At 43.2% G+C, this 25,604-nt stretch overlaps 1 protein-coding gene across 7 annotated transcripts in view; it reads right to left on the reverse strand.

Moving 5' to 3' along the window:
- The window catches only part of LNX1 (ligand of numb-protein X 1), a 125,618-nt gene that overhangs the window by 5,446 nt on the left and 94,568 nt on the right, over positions 1–25,604 (reverse strand). For all 7 annotated transcript variants that reach the window (XM_079990027.1, XM_079990030.1, XM_079990028.1 and 4 more), the window contains 5 exons: positions 24,954–25,156; positions 22,864–23,235; positions 19,774–19,908; positions 8,849–9,029; positions 6,192–6,420 (listed from right to left, as the gene is read on the reverse strand). In XM_079990027.1, the coding sequence (XP_079846153.1) occupies positions 6,192–6,420; positions 8,849–9,029; positions 19,774–19,908; positions 22,864–23,235; positions 24,954–25,156 (1,120 nt within the window). The remainder of the gene's footprint in view (positions 1–6,191; positions 6,421–8,848; positions 9,030–19,773; positions 19,909–22,863; positions 23,236–24,953; positions 25,157–25,604) is intronic.

Raw genomic sequence — 25,604 nt, forward strand, 5'->3', positions numbered from 1 at the left:
CAGTGCATGAGCAACAACTGCCTGCCCTCCCTGCATTATGAGTAAAATAAATGCTGTTATGAAACAGACATGCTTGCTAAAACTCATCAGTCAGAACTACAGACTGAAGTTTATTTTTCTGGAAACTTGAGAGGAAGGAGCAAAGGACTACTGAATGCAGAGTGGACAGGAAAAGAACAAAGGAACCCAGGGTCTGAAAATATGTGAATAACCTTAAATACTAATTTTAGGTGGCTATCTACCTATAAATACCAGAGAGAATGATCCAGGAAATGCATACGATAGTAACCCCACAATTACTGCTACTCTTATTACTGATAAGATTTAAAGTAGACCCTTAGCGGTTTCTTTGTAATGCTCGAACGGTAAGCACAGCACATGCAGTGAAGTAGTTCGCCCTGCTCAATTCAGTTGCTGCAACTCCCATTTGCACCAAGTTGTGTACCTTTTACTGGCTTAAAATGCAGCAAGGTTGTTCCCCCAACATAGACATTCATGCACTGCATTTCAAATTGCATTTGCATTGTACACATCAGCATAGTTTGATGCATTTCGAAAGTCGCATCCGCACCGGTAGATGGATGGGGTGTGGGTATCCTCGTACAGCTTATGTTTTCACACCCGGTGGTAGATGGTTTGAGGGAAAACACATCAAAACGCAGCATTTCTCAACAAACTACAGGATGGATTGTGGCTAACCCTGTGTGCCCGGGGCTTCACAAACAGCAGAGCAATAGTGCTGGATTTAAGGGAAATGGAAGTGTATATACAGCCTAAAGAGCGAGGCCTCCCCTTTCTGCTACACTTGCCTTGGCGTCTGCTGAAGGATAAGGCTGCTCTCATTGGCCATAGGATATCAGCCAATGGTAACTTTGCTCTCCACTCCAAAATATATTCTTTCAACTTTGTCTTCACTGCCCCCTGCTCTCCCCTTCTTGCCTCCTGTCCTCCTCCTTCCTGTTCACCCCTTCCCTCGCTCTCCCTCCTCCAACTCTCCTACTATTTCTGCAGTGATTTATTATGGTTTTCAAGAAGCTGCGCATGCTGCTTTAAGTACGGTTTCCAAAATGCAATTAATACCTTAAAACAACAACAACAACAACAACAAATGATTTCTCGGTCATCTGCACTCCCAGCAACGAGCCTAAAACATACTGCATCCAGGATCATTATTTCCCACCCACACAGTCCCTCAAGACAGCTTGATAACTGCAGGAAGGTTTTGGGAAAATATCCTTGAGGCCCATCTGACCTGCCTTAAAAGAACTGCTGGGCAGTTGCCCTCACCAGTACCAAATGGGAACTCTGGTACTGAGAGGTTACATTCTCAGACGAGGGGGAAATGAGTTAATGTGTATTAATGTGATGCATGCTCTGGTAACAGGACCTGAAAAAGGGCTTCCAGATGTGAGGCACTGAGCTCAGAGTCTCCAATATGGAGAAATAAGACGGTGAGCATAAACTCACTTAGGTAAGATTAAAGTATCTGATAAGCTGCTCTGTTAAGCGTTTTGACTCCTGGGTGCCTGGCCAAACAAGTACTAGCAAGAAACGCACCTCTGTTCCTATTGATTATAATCAGTGTCCAGACGCCTCTTCCTACTGACTGCCCCCTCCCCTTTAATAATCTGAATTTAAGAAGACCAATGTACCAGTTTGGCATACTAATCCCTTCTGGTGTTCGTATACACTGTGGCCCTTTTCTGCAAGTGGTGCTGCAGCTGGAGATAGGATTACAATGAATTTCCTGTTTGCAAACCTGCTGACATTGTGGGCGATTTTCCTTCAGTAAAAGAGGCCGTGGGGGGGAGGGGAAGGATGGGGAAGCGGTAGTGCCTGCATACAGACTTTGAATACGGCAAAGGAATCCCGGTGAAAACTGCTGCTTACTTTCATAGAGAAAATCCTTTCCACCAAGATCTTTTTAAAAACAACAACACTTTGTTTTCTGTGTTGTGAGCAAAAGCATGGCATTTCTTTTAGCACTGACGTACAGAGGGAATCTGCTAGGGGGTTAAAGGTAAAGGGACCCCTGACCATAAGGTTCAGTCGCAGTCGACTCTGGGGTTGCGGCGCTCATCTCACTTTACTGGCCGAGGGAGCCGATGTACAGCTTCCGGGTCATGTGGCCAGCATGACTAAACCGCTTCTGGCGAACCAGAGCAGCGCACAGAAACGCCGTTTACCTTCCCGCCGGAGCGGTACCTATTTATCTACTTGCACTTTGATGTGCTTTCGAATTGCTAGGTTGGCAGGAGCAGGGACCGAGCAACGGGAGCTCACCCCGTCGCAGGGATTACCATGCCTCATTTACAGGGCTGACACCTTTTAACTGCCATCTTCCTGTACCTTCAAAAGCTGAACAGCGGCGTGCAGAAATTCAGCAGGTGAAGCTTTCCCTATCTCAGAAGGGCAGTGGCAATGAGTCATTGTTTGTCATGCAACTGTTTAAAACCGTAAGAACCCTGCCTTCCCACCAATAATAATAAACAATGATAATAATAATTATTGTTTATTAAATTTGCAATGACCCATCTTTTAAGATTTCACCGAAAGCTGCTCATGGGAGCTGCTTCCTTATACAGTAAAGGGGACACTAGCCCATTTCATCATTGGCTAGTGAATGCCTCTCCTGTTCTCTTAGAATGGCAATGGCACCTGCCTGAGAGGTACTGGAACTGAGTTCCGGTGATTTCTGGCTGGAAAGAAGCCCCGCATGCCAGGCATATTGCATCAGCATCTCTAAGAACAGGGGCTCAAAGAAACTCCCAAGGACCACTTTTCTCCTTTTACTGACCTAAGAGGACTCGTTGCTATGCTAGCCGGAGAAAAACATGTTTGTTACAGTTTCAGCTCAGGGCTTTTTAAAAACCCACCCTGTTAAGTTGTTGTTTGTTTGTTTTTCCTCTCATGTGCCCCACGTGTACCACGACAGGCCTCTCTAAATCTCTCCCTGGTCATCTTCCATCCTTTTCTCTCTGCTCCAGGGTTGGGAATTTTCTTTAGCCCAAGGTCCATATTCTCTAGCAGGTAACTTTCTGGGGGCCAGTTGCCAACGCTGAGCGTGGAAACAGATGTGGCCTTTGTACAGTAGGCTGCAGTCTAGCCATTCAAACAAACAGAGGGTTCAGCACAAAATGCAAGAGGACTTGGTACAGTTCAAGGGCACCTTCCAGGCAGGCAAAAGACCTTGAAGATGTGGAGGTGGGCCTTGAGGAGAACCCTGAGGGTCAAAGAAGCCACCTTAGGCTACTGTGCTCATGATACCCCACCCCTTCTCTACTCCATAGCAATTGTCTCTCTGCACCAGGGCATAATCTATTCTCCTTGTTGGTTCTGCACCATCATCTTTTAGTTACCTCCTTTATCTGTTGCTGTATCAAGAAGTCTTCCAATTCTTATTCCCCCTCCCCCATTCTCTCCACTCTCATCTCCTTGCAAACTGTCCTCCATTCACTGCAGTTTTAATGCTTGTTCCATTTCTGTTTCTCCTCCCCACCCAGTCCATTTCTCTCCTCTTGGTTGCCAAGTGATCTGGAAGCAGCCCACCAGACTTTCAGAGTAGAAGTCTCAGGCGCCACCTACAACTAGGGACGCTCAAGGATTTCATTTGCTCCGTACTTTCAAGTCCTGCAACCCAATTCACGCTCTCTGTACTGTTGTGTCAGCTAGGATGCAGCTATCCTTCTGTTTTTGCGCTCACTTGGTTTTTGTGATGCAGGTAAAAAAAAAAAAGTTCCAAAATGATTTGTTTTCTTGAAAAAAACACACATTAAAAATAGTTTGGGGTGAGGCGTTGTTGTTTTTTTAAGTCACAGATTGAAGTGGAAACAGGGCTTATGAATAAACATATGTAAACTGAGATGGACTGGCAAGAGACTGATCTGCCTATCCCTAGGCTCAAAAGTCCGGTGCCAACTCCACCCTACAAATAGGATTCCGGGAAGCAATTTAGATGGAACGATGCAGGCATTATTCTATCCCTCCTCCCCATTTTTTTATAGGCTAGGGTGGTTCCTTGTTCTCACAAAGAAATGGGGAAGTCCCTAAAGCAATGAGTGTTTGGAAATTCTGCAGGGAGTTCTTGAATAGACACATTTTTTAAAAAAAAATTTTTACATTAAGGAAGCCTACTTTAGAAGCATCTTCAACAAAGCCCAATCATCACCTAACACAGTGGTTTTCAAATCTTCTCTCTTTAGTGAATATTGACTTGCCTGCTGCAGAATTCTTCAGCATCCATCACAGCACCCCCAGTGTGCTGTATTAAAGTGGCTCTGAGAGTACTACATTCAGTTCATGCAGACTCTGGTCAGGCCTGCTGCACCTTACCATTGTGCAAGGGGAAATCTAGAACACATCCCACGACACTTCCAGCTGCACACTACAGAAGATGGGCAAATCTCTCTCAATGATTTGTGTCTGCCATTACCGAGCTGCTCATTTGAGTAGTGTTATGCATCTAATAGGGATGCGGGTGGCGCTGTGGGTTAAATCACAGAGCCTAGGACTTGCCGATCAGAAGGTCGGCGGTTCAAATCCCCATGACGGGGTGAGCTCCTGTTGCTCAGTCCCTGCTCCTGCCAACCTAGCAGTTCAAAAGCATGTCAAAGTGCAAGTAGATAAATAGGTACCGCTCCGGCGGGAAGGTAAATGGCATTTCCGTGCGCTGCTCTGGTTCGCCAGAAGCGGCTTAGTCATGCTGGCCACATGACCCGGAAGCTGTACGCTGGCTTCCTTGGCCAATAAAGCGAGATGAGCGCCGCAACCCCAGAGTCGGTCATGACTGGACCTAATGGTCAGGGGTCCCTTTACCTTTTTATGCATCTAATAACATATTACTGCTGTATGTGAGATATACATTCCCATTAGGCAGAGGATAAACTAATACAACATAACCTAAATAGTTCATATATTTTGATAAGTGGAAGATGAGATTAAAACAAAAAGTGAGTGTGCAAAGCTGCAAAAGGAGTCTCTTATATAACTAACATTTTCTTACTGATGGGCTGCTGGAGGGAAGATTTAGCTCGAGGGCAGATTTAATTCAGTGTCAGCCTGATAGGATCTCGTTTTTAAAATTCCAGTTCAGACGAATGCTGCAATGATTTATGCCCCACGGAGTCATTAAAATGTGCTGTGTGAGTGGGTGACAAAGTACGCACTCTGTGGTTTTACTAAAAATTGCAACACAGCTGCTTCCGGCCCATTAGAGAGGTGAATGTTTTCGTTTCTTCCTTTTTTGAGGGGGAAGGGGTTTGGATAATTTCAGCCCATGAGCGCGTACACAGTTTTTGAACATCTGGGCAAAGTCAAACAATTTAAAATGGCATATAACTGAAACGGTGCCTGTGCAGTCTGCAAGCTGCAGGGACTGTCTGGGAGGACGCAGGGTGGTCTGGCATTCAAGATCCTGTATTCTCAGAGCATAGATGCGATCTCTGCAGGGTTTCCCTTGCTACTTTGACAGCCAGACATATTTTCAGAAATGGGCCTGCTCAGGATCTTTTCTGCTCCCTTAAATACAGTCCTTTCTGTCCTTTCCAAGTCTGGAATTAATTCAGGTGTCAATGCAATACATCAGCTCAGGGGAAAGAGCCAGGTAAGCACCCCAAAGCCATCAATAGTGAATCTGTGACCCTCCAAGTGATGCTACTGGACTTTGGGATGCGGGTGGTGCTGTGGTCTAAACACCTGAGCCTCTTGGGCTTGCTGGTCAGAAGGTTGGCGGTTCAAATCCCCGCAACAGGATGAGCTCCTGTTGCTCTGTCACAGCTCCTGCCAACCTAGCAGTTTGAAAGCACACCAGTGCAAGTAGATAAATAGGTAGCACTGTGGTAGGAAGGTAAACAGCGTTTCGGTGCACTCTGGTTTCCATCACGGTGTTCCGTTGCACCAGAAGCGGTTTAGTCATGCTAGCCACATGACCTGGAAAGCTGGCTGTGGACAAACGCCTAAAAGTAAGATGAGCGCTGCAACCCCATAGTCGCCTTTGACTGGACTTAACCGTCCAGGGGTCTTTTACCTTTTACCTTTACTGGACTACACATCCAATCAGTGCTGGCCACTAGACATGCCAGATGGAGCTGATGGGAATTAAGAATCCATGAACATCGGAAGGGCCACAGATCCCCTATCCCTGCCATAGACCCTTTCCTCCATAATCACATGGAAACACTCCTAGGACTTACCGTGGGACCTCAAGCCACATCACCCAGGAAGGAGACCATTCGCTTGGGCTAGATGAGTTCAAACTGGCATCGAGCAATGAGAGGTCATCGCCATCCTCCAAGGTCTCGCAGTCTTTCATTTCTAATGCTTTGAGGACAACAGATGAAGAGATGTTTTTCAAAAGGGCTACAGCCTCTCCACGGCTCACACCTGTCAGATCAATTCCATTAACATTGAGCAGAATATCACCTGGAAGGCAGGAAATGAAGGGGGGAAACACCTGTTAGCAGTTAATAAAATACACTTTTGTCATTCAAAGCTGTACCTCTAAACTTAGGAGTGGCCAACTAACAGCTGGGAGGTCACAGCAGTTTTTCCTGCCTTTTATAAAATATGTTTTTAAGGTCAGTTGTAGGGGGGGGGAAGGTTTTTCCTTGTTTTGAGTTTGCTCTACCCCAAACTCCATTCTAAGAACAGATGCCAATGGGGAACTTAATGTGTTTTGGTACAGTACCCATAGATGGGTTGTTGTTGCCTACAGGTTTGGAAGATCTGGATTCAAATTCCAGTTCAACAAGAGGTAGCGTTTGGTATGTTACTAACTTTACTTCAGTTTCTTCCCACCCCCCAAAAAGAAAATAATAATTTTGGGGATGGTGGTGATATTTGTTGTCCTGAATGAGCTACCAAATCAGTTTGCCTGTGAACATTGCAAGCAAAATAAAACTGCAATGTCCTTCTAGATCTCTGGTTGTAGAAGAGCTGCAATTTAGACTTGTGCTCTGCCAATGAATCACTGAAAGAAAATGCAATGTTGTGCTTGTTTAAAAGTAAACTCCTGTGCTTGCCTACTCAGAAGTATGCCACACTGAATTCCATGGGGTTTACTTAAAGTTAGGTGTGTACAGCATTGCAGCTTTCACATTTATCTATTTCCCCTGAAATCTGTTGGGAATTGTTGTTGTTTTTAACCATCAGTCACTGGCTTGGCCTGCTGCTGTTTTGCTTTAAACATTGCACCAGTTCACTGTTATTAATATCAGCAGGGCTGATTAACTCTAGCTTAGGGTGGTATGAATATGCACTGTCCCAAATGTCTATGGGTGGAGGGATTATTTTAAGAAATAAAGCACCTTCAGAAACAAAACAAAACTCAAAGGTACAAAGCTTAAACTGTCTACTATCTTCCTCATATTGCTGCATGAGAATCACTGTAGGGTTTGAAGAGACCCTCGTCCAATCCACTGCAATGCAGGAATCACAGGAATCCCTGACAGATGACCATCCCACCTCTGTTAAAAAAACCCCAGTGAAGGAAAGTCTGTTCCATCTGACTGCTTCTAGCTACTTTCATGTAATCAGGATGATAGAAAAACCAACACTTTCTGGACTTTCTTCCCAGAGGATACAGCATTCAAATGTTACAATTCCATGTATGTAAGTCAGATAATTACATAGGAAAGATGATGATGAATACACAATTGTAAGAAAGCTTCCATTGTCTCCCAAGACAGACAGATGCCAACCAACCAACCAACCAACCAACCAACCAACCACCTTGTGCACAGAGAGAAAGCCATTTCTTGCACTTTAAGCAACCCAATTTTGTGAACAAAAGGCTGCTTAAAGCATGTTACAAGCTACCTAATTCATGATTAAGCCATTTTGAGAATGATGTGGAATGCTAAAACTTTTGAAAACTGAAACCAAATTTGGAAGTGGGTAGTACTCTGAAATACAAGACACCAGTCTTATGAACACCTCCTTGTGGCATCTGGAATAAATTACAAGTGAATTTCTTCTCTGGTTCCAATTTATATTCAACTGTTTTAAACAGTGGCTCCCTTTTGGACCTACATATATAGTTGCTGATCACAGAGCTTGAGTTTTAACAAATACGTTAGATCAAATTCAGGGCTGGAATTATTATTTTTTTATTGGTATTCACTAATAAAGTGACTGGGAGACCAGCTCATTATCATTTTCGTTCCTATATCCTACCTTTCTTGCAATAAGCTAGGAGTATACATAGTGGTTCTCTCACTTTATCCTTAACAACCTTGTGAGTTGGGTTAGGTTGAGAGAGAGATATATATTTACATACAAAACATTTGTGATACTTGGCAGCTTTCATAATACTTATTCCAGTAATTCTGAAAATATTTCTATTTCCTATGAAACACATCTGGCCATTATCTGGTTCTCTCTGAGTCAAATAAGACTGTGCACCCATCTCAATAACTGTGGGTGGTGAGTCAGAGTCCTGTTTCTTTTTACAACAATCAACATATTTTCTTATTAAGTCCTTATCTGAACAATACTAAATTATTATACGGTTGAATTTCAGCAAGAAATTAATTTATGAACAGATTTCCTCGGTCAAGATGGTGACCAGAATTCCTTTAAACTGCCTATCTGGTAATATGTGTGCCGAAAGTCAGCACTATTTGGTGTTATGTCTGAAATAGTATTTAGTCTTCGGGGGGGCGGTGTCAAAAATCACAGTAAAAGTGACAATATCCCCAGATTTAACATTACCAGGGCATCATGGACAGTGGGAACTGTAGTACAAGGTAACTGAGAACCAGGCCTAACTAAATGCAAGCGCAGAGTTGCGGTTACAGTTCACAAAGACATACTCCTCTCAAAAGTGTGCTCTGAATTCCTTTAGTCTCACCTGTTTTGATCCTGCCATCTCTGCTGATGACTCCGCCTGGTTCAACACTTATAACGTAGATAGGCAAATCCCATTCCCTGTGGGAGAAGGCACCACCTGACACAGTCATCCCCAGCGACTCTGCGTTGTCTTTCCGGACGACCACCACCTTTTCGTGACAGGTGACCGCATGGAGGCCAGTCTGTGGGGCACAAAGGGCAAACATGAGCAGAGGACATGGACAAAGCTTTTGGATGGTATGATCGTGATCAGCTACTTCATAACATGGTTCACCATAATCTGATGGCCTTTATGATCAGGGTCAATGGTCCATCTAGTCCAGCATCGTGTTCTCAAGGTCACCAACGAGATGCCTATGGGGAAACTCTCAGCACAACGGTACTCTCTCCACAGTTTCCAACAACTGATATTCAAAAGCAGCGCTGCCTCCATCAGTAGAGGTATACATAAGTCGACTGATGCATTGTTTGATCCAAAGCATTTTCTTTTTTAAAAAATGAAACACTCTAACTTGCAAGGAAGTAATGGTTAAGCCATAACACTGGACATCTGACCCACTTTTGCCTTAATGTTTGAGATTAAATTTCTCCACATGAACAAGATCGTGAGAAGAACATTCCCTGTGAATGCGCAGAGGCGCACATTCAGCGGTTGTTTACCTGACAGTATCTTTTCATACCACTATGAGATACAAAAAATGGTTGCAAATTATATTTGTATACAGCCATTCTGCAGAGTGTTTTTTTCTATAGAAACTCTGGGAAGCACATGTCTTAAGGATGAACATGTAAAGAATGCCTGGTGGCAGGTTTCCAGGTGTGTTATTGGTTCCTCTGATCACCTGTACATGTGAGTTCCTGCATTATTGGACAGATTGGCTCCACTTGAAATTGGCAGAATAGTGAAGTTTTGGTGATTTCTGCCCATACACTGCTTTATTCCGGCTATATCCAGCAAATTCCGGATGTATGGCAACTCTAGAAAAGCCTCCTCCAACCTGGTGCCCTCTAGATGTTGACTACAACTCCCATGATCCTTGACCACTGGCCATGTTGGCTGGGACTGATGAGGCTTATAACACAAAATCTGGTTGGGAAAAGCTAATATATAAGATCTGTTTTTGGCAATCTAGGACCTCCTTAAATTCTGAAAAGTACTCCAAGATCCTTTGCAGATTCAAGATAGCTAGGTTCCAGGAATAATTCTAGGAGTTCCTTCAGGAACTTCACTGTGACAGTGCCAAACTCTGATACATCTAGCAAAGCCTCTAGAATTGTCTTGTGTTCTGATGGATGCTGGTGTGTCCCCTAGATCAATCCCAGGCAGAACTGCAAAATCGCAGTCTGGACTGCAATTTTCCTGGACTGCAATTCAGTGGCATCTCACGGCTTAAAGCATATATGAAAATGCAAACAGTGGGATGTGCCTCTATTTGACAAAGGAGCAGCTTACTTGTAAATGAATTTTGCATATACCTCAAAGGGCATCCAACTGGATCATATCTTGAGTACATCTCTTGTTTTAAAAAATTAAATAAAGTGTTCTGTTTTCATAAATCAGTTCATCTGAAAAGAATCTCATTTCCAGTCTTGTGATCAGAAATTCTCCTCACTGGCAAGTATTCATTTTTGAGAGGAAATACCTTTTTCATAAGTCAGGGCTGCTTCTCACTTTGTACCCAAAGTATGGAAATTATATGCTTCCTCTGACTCACACATCACTAATGTTGCAGCTATTGCAGGCTGTTTACACACTGTTCTATGAAATAAAATTATGTAAACCCAATTAAGGTTAAAGGTGATGTCCAGAATAGGAATGGGAGCTAAATTTTCTTTTGTTCACATTTTAATGGAAACCTACCTAATTCATACTTTCTGAAACAATATGTGAACCAAAACACAGCTAGCCTTCAAGACGTACACTTCTCCAAATTTTTCAATGCAGTTCTCCCACCAAATAATGTGCGCAAAAAAATCATAATTAGTTAAAATGCCATACAAGTGCGTTTAGGGGTAAATGTTTGCAAAATATGTAAATCAGGCAAAATTGTGTACAAAAATGAGTACATTAGGACTTTAAGAAAGATCACCAACTGATATGGAAATGTGATAGACTGAACCTAAACCTGGAAATGTGAGAAGCTCAGGTAAACTGAAATGGATAGATTTGTCTACCCCAGATTAGAGATCAAGTTGTCACCTACTACATTTTGTTGTGATGAAAATTCTGCCACGAGTTTTTCCAAAGCTTTTTTTAACTTGACTTATTGTAAACATAAAGCAACTTGTGGAGTCTCAGCTGAGGAAAAGTAGGACAGCAGGGGAGATAAGGATGAAAGGAAAGGAAAGGTTTTATTTTAATAAACACCACACCAAACTTTGGCTTTCTTACCAATAACCAACTCAGCCAGTTGAAAGGCAATGTTTAGCAATGGCAGTGTTCAGCGTGTTCTTTACTAAACAAGTGCTTTCTCTTCGTGATTTTGACATTACCTTGGGCGTCCCTCTGACAAGGGGAACACAACAGCTTGCCTGGTTTTTAATATTTACTGTAAGATAAATATTTACAGCAGATTATCTCTCACTCAGTGTCCTGGCGGTTGTCTCACAGGCAATGGCCACAGCTGGATGTACCATTTTAATTACCTGAAGGCTGAAGCTGATCCTTCAGCTACAGGGTTTTATGTCCCTCAGTGTAAAGGGCAAAGTCTTTGAAGGCTGGAAGATAATGTATTTATAAGCAAAACACAGCCATTTCAGCCTACTAAGAATAGTAGGTGGTATTTTAAAACCTGGTTTGACTTTATGTACAAGCTCCAACTGATCTCAAAGAAAACACAATTCAACTTGCACTTCGCCAGGGACATAACTGTAGGCCAGCCTGGGGTGAGGGAGTGAGAGGGTGTTCAGGCTATTAACTGACAAATTCCAGTAAGGCCAAGCCTGCCAAGCATAAAGAGGCGAAGCAACCTTCCTCAACAGTATCATAAGGCAGAAACTGATAACGGAATAGTACAGAAAGACTTTTTAAACTGTTAGCAGTAGTGCAGCCAGGAGGTAGGTGGGCTATCATTTGGACTCCACTTCAGGCAACAAAAATTCTTGGCCTGGAAGTGAATCCAAAGCTAAGGGCTTGTCCACACTTCAGCTTCTTCAACAGGTTTTTCGTTTCCCGCTTTCCCCCAGAAAACCTGCTGTTTACAAACATAAATCTGCAGAAAACCTAATTGACATTTGTTATGAATCAGCAGTAAACAGTGGGTTTTCCCAGAGAAAGCAGAAGGGCAAACGAAAAGCCTCTCGGACCCAAATCTAGAAAACACGGGGCCTGCAGAAGTGTGGCTGAGCCCTAAACCACCCCACAATTCTTGCTGTATTGGGTCTTGTTGGGATCTCACCAAGCCCCCATGCCAGATCCAATTTCGTTAAAGTAAATGTTGAGGAAGCTTTATTTTCCCATTGAGCTGTGCTACTCACTCAAATGGGATAAGGGGTTGAGGGGGAAGCACCTAACCAATTCAGACAGACTTCTCCCTCACAACTGTGCCTGGGACCCTGGACTGCTAGAATGTCCTGAATCCTTAAGACTGGAGAATTCCAGAATTCCCAATGCAGAGAAAGCTGGTCATTGCCAAAACCCAGTAAAATCAATGTGACAAATACAGAGGCACACATAGGGTCCCTTGTACCCTTGGCAAGGAGCTATATCAGCGCGCGCACACACACATCCAAAACATCACTTTACTGCAATAGCCACATTGATGTGTCCCAAGAACTCGAAGCCTTTGGAGGCAAGAAGGAAGGGTGAAAAAACTGCATGCCTTTGTGCTGTGGTGCAAGAAGGATGTGATGTTTCTCCCATGTTTGATCTCGCCTTGACAGTGGCAGTGTGTTGACACACACACACATACAACATATACTCCATACAGTCCCCCTTTCTCCTACGACTCAGCTCCAGGCTCTTGTCTAAATTCATGACCTTACGCAGATAACTGGAGACAGATTTCTGGGGTGATTTTTGCTCGTCTCCCAGGGTCTGTTTTTACCTTTGGAGATGTGTGCAACTTTCTTTGGATTGGGGATATAATCTTTGAGTTTTATATTTTATTTTGGGTGTACAAAAGGCGATTCCACCTTTAGAGATTAATACATGGGGAGTCCATATTTTTCTCCTCCTTTCAAATTCATTGCTTCTTTGTATCCCACCTAATTTATCTATTAAGCTCCTTGGGACTGGCCAAACATGAACAGCTATTCTGTAAAGTGCCACGTATAATGTGGCTCTGGCTGTAATATCTATCAAAAGGATTGGCAAAGGGTTAACTAGAGAAAGGTTAAAAGGCCAATGCATATTTTTAGTCTTTGGAAAAGATTATTGGTACATGTTAACAATCTCAAAAAAGAAGAAGAAGAAAGGAAAAGAATGCCACAAAGAAAATCTGGAACAGAATAGCTTTAGATAAAAGGAGATGTGGCAATTGGTTTAAATTGCAGAAGGGAAACGTATAGCTGATATTAGGAAACAGCTTTAAGAAAACGCTGATGGAATTAGTTTGGAAAGCATAAAAACATAGTTCTAGATAATTCTTAGGATTGCTCTTCTTACTATATGAGGACAAGGAGGTATCACATCTTCTTGCCTGCTCCCCCTCCGTAACATAAAAGTGTATGATCATTCGCAACAGGCAAAATACACTCCAAATTGCTGCTAATGATGTCCAATGCTTCATTTCTTAATAGTGCCTCACAACTTCCCCTAAGCTTGGTGCTGGACAACTCAGTGTTTACAATTGGCACCGGCTTCAGAGCCAGCCTATTTCCACATGGAGGCAGGCAGGATGTCATGGTTTTCTTTGCCAAAAGGGATGGCTGAGCCCTTTTATAATAACAAATGATGTTGAAGGTTGGAGTTTATTCTTGGCACTGGATATTAGAAACTTGAAAGCAATATCAAGCCCACATTTACATCTGTGTCCTTGGAAATGTCGAAGCGGAGAGTCAGCTCTCGAAGAAAAAAGAAATGAGGGGGGGTGGGGTGTTTAAAATCAAATTATCCTAGAGAGAGTAGAATGTTTTAAGTGTGTCGACAGAATATACAATAAAATCCAATTTGGAGGTGGTGAAATTTGACTGTGCAATCTCCCCCCTCTCCCAAATCAAAATATCGAAATAAAATAACTAGATTGAAGCGTGAGTGTGGTGGCATTTTGAGCTAGAAGCCTGAAGGCTCTCCAAAACTCAACAAAATCAGTTTATAATTACATTTTGGGTGAGGATGAGGATAGTTAATGTACATAGACACTAAATTTAGCTCCTCAGGCAGAAAACAACTTGCAATATAGCAACTTTAAGCTCTGACTGTGTAAAGAAAACCACTCTCCCCCCCCCCACACACACAGTGATTCCCTTGAGCAATTTCAGCTGCAAACAGGACACATCAGAGGAGATCAGATTTTATTTGTTTAATTTTTTTAAATATATATTTTAAGGTTGCCTTTAAGGGCAAAGGCTTACGCTTTCTTAGAGCAACAGAAAGTAAATGATGTTAAGAAGCACAGTTTAATTTATTTCAGGATCAGCTAATTTGGAACTGCAGCCAATGACGAACTGGGAAGAATGTGCTACAGACATGAGACTGTCTCCCTTGCAGGTTCCAAAAGCCAGATACCAACACCCTGATGGGCCCACTTTAGGATAGCAGTGTTTTGGGCAGAAACACCCACAACCACATGCCCACCGAAACTTGAAAGACTGACTAGTAAAATCTAATGGCTCCCTTCTGCGATTGGATTGAAGACTTATACAACTTGCAACATATGAATAACTTGCATATAAATGCAGACTTGCCATGGACAAATTCAATGATATATAGGGAATCCATTCTTACAAATACTGTAATAGGTTAAGATCTGGTAAATTACAATAACAACTTTGTGAAGTATAGAGTTTGGAGTTCTCCCCTCCTCCCCCTTTTACTTTCCCTTCTACACAAGTGCTGTTTCTCTTTTTCTCTATCTCTCTTTTATTTACGTCTCACCATGTTTAATGCACATATAATTATGTACTTTTAAACTTTCAATAATTAAAAAAAATTAAATAACCGGATCCAGTGTTGACACTGGACAACCTGCAGGAATCTTGGAGAATCTGAAATGAATTGTTGAAATGTATAAACCTGAAAATCATAAATAATTTATTTTTAAAAAAGAATCTGAAATGATACACTTACAAGGATCCAGGAGGACAAATGTGGAAATGGGAGAGATCAGATATTATCTTCCAGATTCCAAAAGAAACTTAAAAAATCAATTTAATATTGTGTTTTAGATTGTTGTAGCCCAGCCTCGGATAGCAAGGTAAACAATGGTATGACATTAAATTAATAATTCTGAAATCTCAGAAACGGTTGTTGGTTTTTTCAATTTGACAAACCTGGCTCTCTCACACCCTTCTCTCACTCCCCCTCTCTCCTGAAATTCAACATCCTTCTCACACTGGGCATGCAGGATTCTTCCTCTTGCTGGGTCAGACCATTGGTTCATCTACTAGAGCAGAGCTTTCCAAACTTTCCATGTTGGTGACACACTTTTTAGACGTGCATCATTTCTCCAACACAGTAATTCAATTTTACTAGCAAACCAGAGGTTGAACTAACCCAGTGATGGCCAAACCTGGCCCTCCAGCTGTTTTGGGACTACAATTCCCATCATCCCTGACAACTGGTCCTGTTAGCTAGGGATGATGGGAGTTGTAGTCCCCAAACAGCTGGAGGGCCAAGTTTGGCCATCACCAAACTAACCCCTTTCCAACCTCAGGAGGAGCGCAGGGAGCATTCACGCGACACACCTACACACTGCAGCTGACACACTAATGTGTCACGACACACAGTTTGGAAAGCTAGAGTGTTGTCCCAACAGCAGGGACGGGGAACCATTGCCTTCCAGATCTTGTGAAACAAGCTGACTCCAACATAATGTGTTCAAATAAGTTATCTTTCATGTCAGCCCACTCCTTTGCTCAAGAAGCTGCTTGGCTTTGTTTTGGCTCAGCTTCACCTTGGATGATATTTTATATATATATATAGGCTGTTTTAGACCAATAAAAATGTCAGCTTCCACAGAAAGGTGAAAAACCAAGGAAGTCACAGGGTAATAGCACAAAAGAGCTGACGCACAGAGGACAAGGGGTGTTCTCACAAATTACAGTGGTACCTAGGGTTACAGACGCTTCTGGTTACCAGAAATAGTTCCTCGATTTAAGAGCTTTGCTTCAGGATGAGAACAAAAATTGTGCTGCAGTGGCACGGCGGCAGCGGGAGGTCCCATTAGCTAAAGTGGTACCTCAGGTTACGAACAGTTTCAGGTTAAGAACGGACCTCCGGAACGAATTAAGTTCTTAACCCGAGGTACCACTATATAGGGAAAGGGAGCAGAAATGAAGTGCACAGCATGTGGCTTTCCTTTCTAGCGAACTCAAAAACAAGGCAAACAAGAGTAACGTTCCCCAAAGCAGCCTTCTGAAATGGTGACCTCTATTGAAGAGGTCAAAAAGGAGGCAAGCACAGCCTATCAGCTTGTCATTGAGTGGTCACTAAGTTGACATTGCTGACACATGGAGCAAAGAGAGCAACAAAACTTGCTGAAAGGGTATTTTATTTGAATGATCTCAGTCATCCCCCGGTTCCTAGGGTCCAAAGAACACTGTCTTCACCTGAAGAGGCAGTGTGCAATGACAAATGCGACAGAGCTGGTATTCTACTTAATTAGAAAACTTCTCCCTCTGCTCTTTCACCAGTGAGGCTCTCAGAGCAGCTTAAAAGGTAAAGGTACCCCTGCCCGTACGGGCCAGTCTTGACAGACTCTGGGGTTGTGCGCCCATCTCACTTAAGAGGCCAGGGGGCAGCACTGTCCGGAGACACTTCCGGGTCACGTGGCCAGCGTGACATCGCTGCTCTGGCGAGCCAGAGCCGCACACGGAAACGCCGTTTACCTTCCCGCTGGTAAGCGGTCCCTATTTATCTACTTGCACCCGGAGGTGCTTTCGAACTGCTAGGTTGGCAGGCGCTGGGACCGAGCAGCGGGAGCGCACCCTGCCGCAGGGATTCGAACCGCCGACCTTTCGATCGGCAAGTCCTAGGCGCTGAGGCTTTAACCCACAGCGCCACCTGCGTCCCTTCAGAGCAGCTTACAGGAGATTATAATCAAATAAAACAAAGAAGCAGCAAAGCAGATGAAATTCTAGCAGAAAGCTGCCTTAAAACAGATGCCTAAAAGGTGTAGGGAAATAAAAAGGTGTTCACTTTGGAGGAACCGAAAAGGAAAAGGATGGGGACAAGGAAGGTCTACAGATGGCATACCACAACTGAGAAGTCCCTTTTTTCAAATAGTCACTGGTGGTAAAAAGGTAAAGGTACCCCTGCCCGTACGGGCCAGTCTTGACAGACTCTGGGGTTGTGCGCCCATCTCACTTAAGAGGCCAGGGGCCAGCGCTGTCCGGAGACACTTCCGGGTCACGTGGCCAGCGTGACATCGCTGCTCTGGCGAGCCAGAGCCGCACACGGAAACGCCGTTTACCTTCCCGCTGGTAAGCGGTCCCTATTTATCTACTTGCACCCGGAGGTGCTTTCGAACTGCTAGGTTGGCAGGCGCTGGGACCGAGCAGCGGGAGCGCACCCCGCCGCAGGGATTCGAACCGCCGACCTTTCGATCGGCAAGCCCTAGGCGCTGAGGCTTTAACCCACAGCGCCACCTGCGTCCCTACAGTCACTGGTGGTAGAAGGACCAAATAGAGACAAACCTGACCTGCTCCAACAGAGGAGCAGCAGCTGCAGGGGGCTTTCCTCCCCAGGCAGAAAACAACAACACTCAGCTCAATACTCCAGTTACTCTGGAACTGCAGAAGCAAGGAAAAGGCCACACTGGCCTCATTGCTCTGCCAGTCTGCTAACACCAGGAACAGAAGATCAGCCTGGCTCAAACTACATATAAATGCTCTTAGTTCATGTCATGTTCATGTCATGACTTGAAGAACCAAAAACTCTCTTTCCCTGCACCTCCCTTGTGTGTCTTAAGTTTGTACGTGTGATACCAGGCTTCTATATTATCACCATCATCATCATCTCCGAAAACTGCCTGAAAAGTAGGACTAAAATATAGCAAAGAAATACCTTCCTATGTGTACAAGTTCGCAATCTTATGGTATCTGGCTATCAAGCAGTTTAGACCTTTAAACTTTAGAGCAACCTCTTTGAATTGTGCTCAGAAATGGACTGGGAGCCAGTGGATTTGTTTCATGTTTTCACATGAAACTGCCCAGCTACTAATATCTTCCTCGGATGCCTTTCTTCTGGTTTCCCTGCTTTCATTGGTGAGCAGTGGTGGCTGGCATCCATTGGAGCTTGTAGGGTGGAAGGCAGGGAGCCCAACAGTAGGTGGCGACATAGCCGAAGACAGGCAGAGCCAACTATGGTAATTCTAGTTTTGTCCCCATCTGCCTCTCTGCTGAGTTCTGCAAGGGCGGCACTGATACTGAGGAAGAGGAGACTGATAGGTTATGTGGCCCCCAAAATTGGTTGTAAGTAAGAAGGTGGAGGTTGGCAAAGGGCAGACTGGGATTGGTGGGGCAGGCAGCAACACTTCCTTGGTCCTCTGGTGTCCTGAGTTTGGAACCTGCTCCATAATGAGGGTCAGCTGACAACATGTGATGTCATTTCAGTGCCAGGTTATGACATTTCATTTGCCCAAGCCTTTCATGTGCTGAATTTTTAAGTTGACATTTTAATCTAGCCTATTGCTCTTTTCCCCAGCTACAGTTTCTGTGATCTTTTATATAGTTGTAAATTTTATACTTTTACCATTAACTGTTCGGGCAGATTTCTAAAAAGAGATGAAAAATAAATAAATAAGAGGCTAGGCTATTTAAATTCTAAGTGTAATTGTCACAACTTTCTTACCTGCCCTTAACTGTAAGGTACTAGGAAGGGTTATAACAATAAACAAATACACAATTCCACCAGTATGCCAGTTCCACCCCTTGCTTGTGTCACTGTGGCAGCAGCTTGAATAAAGGAAGATATAGTATAAAAGGACTCGTAGGACTTCAGTGAAACTGCTGGCGTTCATGGACAGAAAACGAGAAAGAGAGGAAACCAAATTCTCCCTCAGGATGCTAAGTATCCTTACCTCTGTTTGTCAAACCTGAGGTATGAGTAATGGGAGCCCTGCTCCCTTATGAGGACTGACTTTATTGCCCTGCATCCAAAATCATAAGTTACACACTGAAAAAAGGAGTTTGTTTAAAAATAGCCCCTCATGCTTCCTATTTTAGGATTTAGTAAATCACAGCAGTGGCCTCCTATGGATGCTGCGAGGCAGGCAAGAAACTGGCAGCATGTTGAAACTCCACCCTCACATCCCTCTCTTGATAGCAGTTAACCCCAAAATTGACTGACAGGATGACAGTCCTCCTATTAATCTTTTACCAGATGGTAGGAATCTCTGAAGCAACGGCTTTGGCCTTCATGCTCTCCTCCAGATGGAGAAAGTGGAGATAAGCTTCTCTTTGTTGTTGTTTATTAATGTACATTATGTTTTTGCTGGAAAGCACAGTTGCAAATAGAATACGCGAGGGACGCATGCATATAAAACTTTTTGTGCCCTAGTTTTCTTTCAACTTCCTCCGTCTCACCCCCTGCACTCTCTCTCTCTGCCATCCATTCACAAGACAGCAGCACTTCCCAGGGTATAAACAAAGAGGATCAAGGTTTCTGTGTTTACACAGCAAAGCTAAAATGTGCTCATTTCAGTGATACTGTCCAGAGAGGATACTTAGAGACATTAACACATTAGTCAGGGTTCCAGACACCCTCTTTCCCCCGCCCCCTCCACAGAAGAAACCACAATGTGGGGAATGAGTACTAGGCCTCACCTTGTTAGGATTGTTCCTCAGAGAGGGGAAGAGCTGGTGGCTACCATTGTAATCCCATCCAGCCTCCTGCAAGATATCAGGAGTCTGTTGCCTGGTTTGCCGAGACACAGTGAAATGAACTCGCTTCTGACTAGCCTGCGTACGGATAGAAGAGAAACAAATCCAGCTTGTTAATCAGTTGCAAAAGCAAATCTTTCAGGAGTGGGAGAATGCAAATGTCTTTAAATGATTTTATGAATATGACTCCTTATAGTCCATCATACCACTTCTATGTATTTCTCACTGTAGACAGATCTATCAAACAATTCATAATATCAAGTAATCAGTGGCCTATTTAATTATTTAAAGTCTTTTTTGCATTGTGGGTTGTTGTTTTTTTACTAATTGGACAGAGGGTGGTTTTTATTTTATTTTTGATTCCCTCCCCCTCTTTCTTTTTCCTATCTCCTCCTGTGATGAGGCTGCATTTTTTAATGTTTTAATGTTGTATTTTAATCTTGTTTTTAAGTTGTATTCATTCAACTTGTTTTTATTATTGTTTGTTAGCTGCCCTGAGCCCGGCCTTGGCTGGGGAGGGCAGGGTATAAATAAAATTTATTATTATTATTATTATTATTATTATTAACTTACATCTCCTTTTTGTCAGACTTTTGCTGCCAAAAAAGGTGGGACAAGCAAGCAAAAATAAAAATTAATGGGGGGGGTGAAGAAGAAGAAAAGACTGGTGCCCCCTTGTTGGAAATATAGAAAAGCAAAATGCAACTCCTGGTCAATACAACACAAAAGGCAGAAGTTATATGTAACATTCTGCCCCACGTTTGGATCTGCATCCATTCATTTGTATTATTAATACAAACCCACCCACAATTCTATCCTGGGCTTTTATGGCATGCCATCGTACAGGAATATCGGCATCTGAACTTTAACCACATAGTCACAGTATTGTCTTGTAACTAAAAACAGATGTCTGAAAAAGATTTAGATTAAAGCCATAGGCATGATATGAAACTAAACCAGCTGGTAGTGTAGTAACTAATTAATACACAGATCTATTCTATATGAAATAATATGAAATGTATTATAAAGTCAGATGGAGATAAATCTATGGTTTACCCCATGAACTGCTTATTTACAAGTAGTTGCAAATGTGATGAACTGCTTGTGCGTGGTGGTTGAAGTGCGGTTGGAGTGACAGAAGTTCAAATAAAGCATTTCTCTGAAATCTCATGGTTCTTTCTATATCATGGGTCTGAGTGAGAATTATTGGGGCTGAACTTGAAAAACTGAGAGGTGACATGATATCTCTTCATATATTTGAAGATGGCTATCACATGGATGATGGAGAAAGCTTGTTTTTTTGCTATTCCAGAGGGTGGGACCCAAACCTATGGATTCAAATTACAGGAAAGGCGATTCTGATAAATATTAGGAAGAACTTTCTGACAATAAGATCTGTTCAACAGTGGAATGGACTACCTCAGAAGGGGAGGTAGGGGGCTATTATGCCCCCTTTGCAGATAAAGATAATGGCCCAAATCAAGAGGAAGTTAGTCATGTGTAAGCCTCATTGAAATTGGATGGCCACTTACTTATGTCCCGTTAATTTCAATCAGTGGTGGAATCACTAACAGCCTTAGGATTTGGATCAATGCTGTGACTAAGTCAACTCCCAATCTTGCTCAAGATGACCATAACTAAATCTCTTTGAAACCAACAGAGCAAGTTAATCATGATTAACTCAAGTCCCATTGCTTTCATTAGAATTAGGCTGAATCTGTCAGTTTTGGTCTCTCATTCGTTCAATATTAAGTACAGTTTTTCCGCATTTCTCCATCAGTTTGCTTCTTTCCCCCCCTTTAAGTAAGAAAATGTAAGGGCTTCAACTGCATTATTAAACATTTCTGTGGATTCTTTCAAGTTCAGTGGGTGCACATGCACACACATGGGCTCTTTCTGCTTACAAAGCACTCTTGATCTTTTCATAAATCTAAGGATAATTTGAAATACTAGCCTCTAGTAGGGTATTCCCTTTGATGCACATGCACACGCACATCAACACACGCACACACACACACACACACACTGGTATCTTGGTTCTCGAACTCAATCCATTCTGGAAGTCCATTCAGCTTCCCAAAGGTTCAAAAACCAAGGCGCGGCTTCTGATTGGCTGATTGGCCCCAGAAACAATGCCGACAGCCGAAACGGATGTTTGGCTTCCGAAAAACGTTCACAAACCAGAACACTTACTTCTGGGTTTGTGGCATTCGGAAGCCGATTTGTTCATCATTAAGCCGTTCGGGAACCAAGGTACCATGGAGACTGGGTCAGTTTTACCACCATAAAGCCAAACTGCTATGTTTGGCTTCAGAACATAACAAGAGTATCCTGATTCTAACAGTGGCTAACTAAATGCCCATGAGAAGCCCTTAGGACATGAGGGCAACTGCCCTCTCCCCCAATATAATTTCCCAGCAACTGGCAATCTTACTGGCTCAGTTCTTGGAGGAGACTACACAGCCCTTATGATTAGTAGCTACTGATAGCCATGTCTCCCATGACTTTCTTTAGCCCTTTTTAAAAGCCATCTAAGCTGGTGGTCCATCTCCACATTTTGCGACTTGCTTCCACGAACGGGTGGACCTAGCTAAAACTTCAAACCTGCTATCATCATACATCTATGTCCTTCAGTATGGGAAACAGGCCAGAATCTCAGATGACGTCACCCACCTACACAGTAAAGAGCAGGCTGGAAGCACTTTTGTAAAAATAAAATTCCACATTGCTAATTCAGGAATGATTTGTAAAGCTTTAGGAATACGTCTCAGTGAATGAGATTAGTAATGTATTCGTTCTAATGAAATATTGTCACAATACTCCGCAGGAATTAGAGGTACCTTTGATGACATTTAGTAAATCATCTCCACTTTCCCACCAATATTAGCAAATGGATTGCACTTAGGGAGCATAGTTAACTTGGCAAGAGTGGAAGTGGAACAGCTTTCTCTTGCTAAGTGTACAGTTCATGTCTTGAAGTATCATCGCTTATCAGATATGCTCAGAAATGGTGAGGAAGTTGTTGAGTCAAACCTGTATCAGCTGGGCTGCACTTTCTGGACTTCCGTATCGAAGATCGTGCCCGTTAATTGCCAAAACCCTGTCATTCTCCTGAAGCTGCCCGTCGCGGGCAGCAACGCCTCCTTCCAGCAAGTTGAAAACAAACACCCCAGTTTCATCAGCCTTGCGGACCAGCTTGATGCCCAGCTGCTCATCCGGGCTGCTTTTGTTCAGAACCACATGAAAACTGTCGTCCCTGTTGCAGGGAATGTCCAGAGAAAGTCCACTGTTTCGGCATCGGTACCTCTGCTCTCTGAGTACGGTGAGCCGGAGGACTTGGCAAGGTTGCCTCAGGACCGACAAGGCGTAGCTGTGTGGCACATTTCTGATGTCTATGCCATTTACCTGGAAGACAGAACCACAAACCAGTAAGGTTTTTTTTTTATAAAAAGGCCATCTAATTGGAACTGGCACTGCCAGACAGAAAGACCTACTTGTACAGATGTCTTCCTGTTATAGCGACATGTGGCATTTGCCTCCCTCAAAAGAAGCCAAGTTTTCATTATATAATATCCTTTCCCCACAAGGACAGCACACACTGTACTGTTTTCTTCCTCTCCTGCTGATTATCTCCAGACATAATGGTTATTTTTCAATTTTATTACTGCTCCTCCTCAGGCTCCAATATCCTCTCGCCTATCTCAATTTCGAGTCCAGCAGCTTCTCCTTTTCCAGTGCTGCCATTCCCCACTAACCCTGCCTTCTCTCCCACTCTAGTATTTATCTGTTGCCTCAATGATACGTGGACTATAATTGAAACACGCCGCCCTCGATTTCTGAACGATAAAAGAATATGGATACTGATCACGGTCCACATCTTCACTAAACAGTATAAATAGTGGGACTGAAGGAGAGCGCAGGCAGAAAACCCAAGTTTTAAATACTTAGGAAATCGCATATGTTTGAAATGGCCGTCAGCCATTTTATACCAACGTTTCATTGGGGTTCTCATTGTTTGTTTTCACGGGAGATTTAATCCTATCTCTGCTAATACTTCTAGCACTTAAATTTGCTATAAGGGAAATAAATCAAGCAACAGTTTAGAGATGCAGTTTTATGCAGTTGACCTGCTGACTTGAGTCCCTGTGGAAAATGCATTCTTTCTCCAGCAACTTGACTTAGCCTTCTCTCAGAGAAAGAGAACTGAGTACAGAACAGCAATTTTCTGCTATAAAGTCGGAAGTAGGGCTGGATGCATCCTTCGGCAAAATAAGCCACAGAGAAGGGAACCTACCAAATTGGGAGCTTTCTCCATGGTGAAAAGCACTGCTGATCTTCTATTTAGCTCAGTATACTGCAAGTGCTCCTAAGAGTAGTTAAGCATTGCCTCATCTGGAGAAAAAGTATTTGCAGCAGCACCAGAGAGTTGTTTCCTCAGCACTGCTTCAGTTAAGGTGACCACATGTAAAGGGGGGTGGCGTTTCTGTTAATACAGTGGTGGTCAACCATTTTGACAAGCATACCACAAGTCAAGTCCAAAATACGAGAGACTGATGAAGAGCTGGATTTAGGCCTACTGAGTCCACAACGATCCAACAAAAAGCATACTAAATACAAATAACTCTGGCTTAACAGGGTGGAGGATTGTTGTTGAAACTCCTAGGTTTGACTTCAAAATGAATCCACACCAGTAAACAGAAAGATGCTGCTCTTCTTTATGTCTTCTTCCTGTCACCCCTTCCTTTTCTGTGCAGGCAAAGAATGTTGTTTGCCATGCCCTCAAGCTGAATTAGGAACCTTTACACATAGCTGTCAGCTTACAGATTTGAAAATAAGGGACGAGCAGCCTCTTAAATAAGGGATCAGCAGCCAAAATAAGGGATTTTCCGGGCACAGGTATGTTCAACTTCTGAGCCCCTCTGAGCCAAAAGCAGAAAGCCCAGCCAGCGGCCAAATGAAGCCTCATCAATAAGGGACAGCAGCGGGACATGGTGCTGGGATAAGGGATAAGGGACCACCAAATAAGGGACACTTGACAGCTATGCCTTTACATAAAAGCAGTGTCTCTACGTACGCTATTAAAAGTCTCCTCACATTAGCATCCACCTCCATTAAGAGTGTACCTTTAGTATCATGTCCCCTGGCAGCAACCTTCCATCCCTGGCAATGATTCCATCTCGGTAGATGTGCTGTATGATGATGTGAACCAATGGGGTTTCGCTGCCTCCCACAATCCTAATGGCAAGGCTTTCGTTGGGATCACTGCGGCTGATCTTAATGCAGGTAATTTCACCATCTGGGATGAGGTGGTAGAGCCTTGGGAAGACTGAAAACACAGAGAGAAAAGGCCTTTATTCAGAATACGGATCCCTGGTTTTTGCTTTTTTTGTTTTAAACAAATCTAGCCATAGAACATGCAGCTTTGCACAGTTGACCCAACTAGGCATTAACAGATCTGCTGTATGTTAAAAGGGGTAAGAGATTACATCCATTCGGTTCATGGTGCAAGAAGTATATTTTCCCTCCTAAGTCAAAATAATGCATGCTAATCTTCATCTTTTTAAAATCAGTTGTTGTCTCAGATCTCTCCTTACATAAAGCAACTTCCTCTGTCAGCCTAATGATTCCATAGTACACAGCACAACGATGCTATGCAGAGGACGCAAACATATAAGAATACTTCAGCAGTATGCTTTAGAGAACCCAGTTCTGTGATCATATTCTGGTAAAATCTCTTCCCTGGCTGCATGCATACAATACCCTTAAAGCACATT

Source organism: Podarcis cretensis (assembly GCF_951804945.1).
Source record: "Podarcis cretensis genome assembly, chromosome: 9".
NCBI lineage: Eukaryota > Metazoa > Chordata > Lepidosauria > Squamata > Lacertidae > Podarcis > Podarcis cretensis.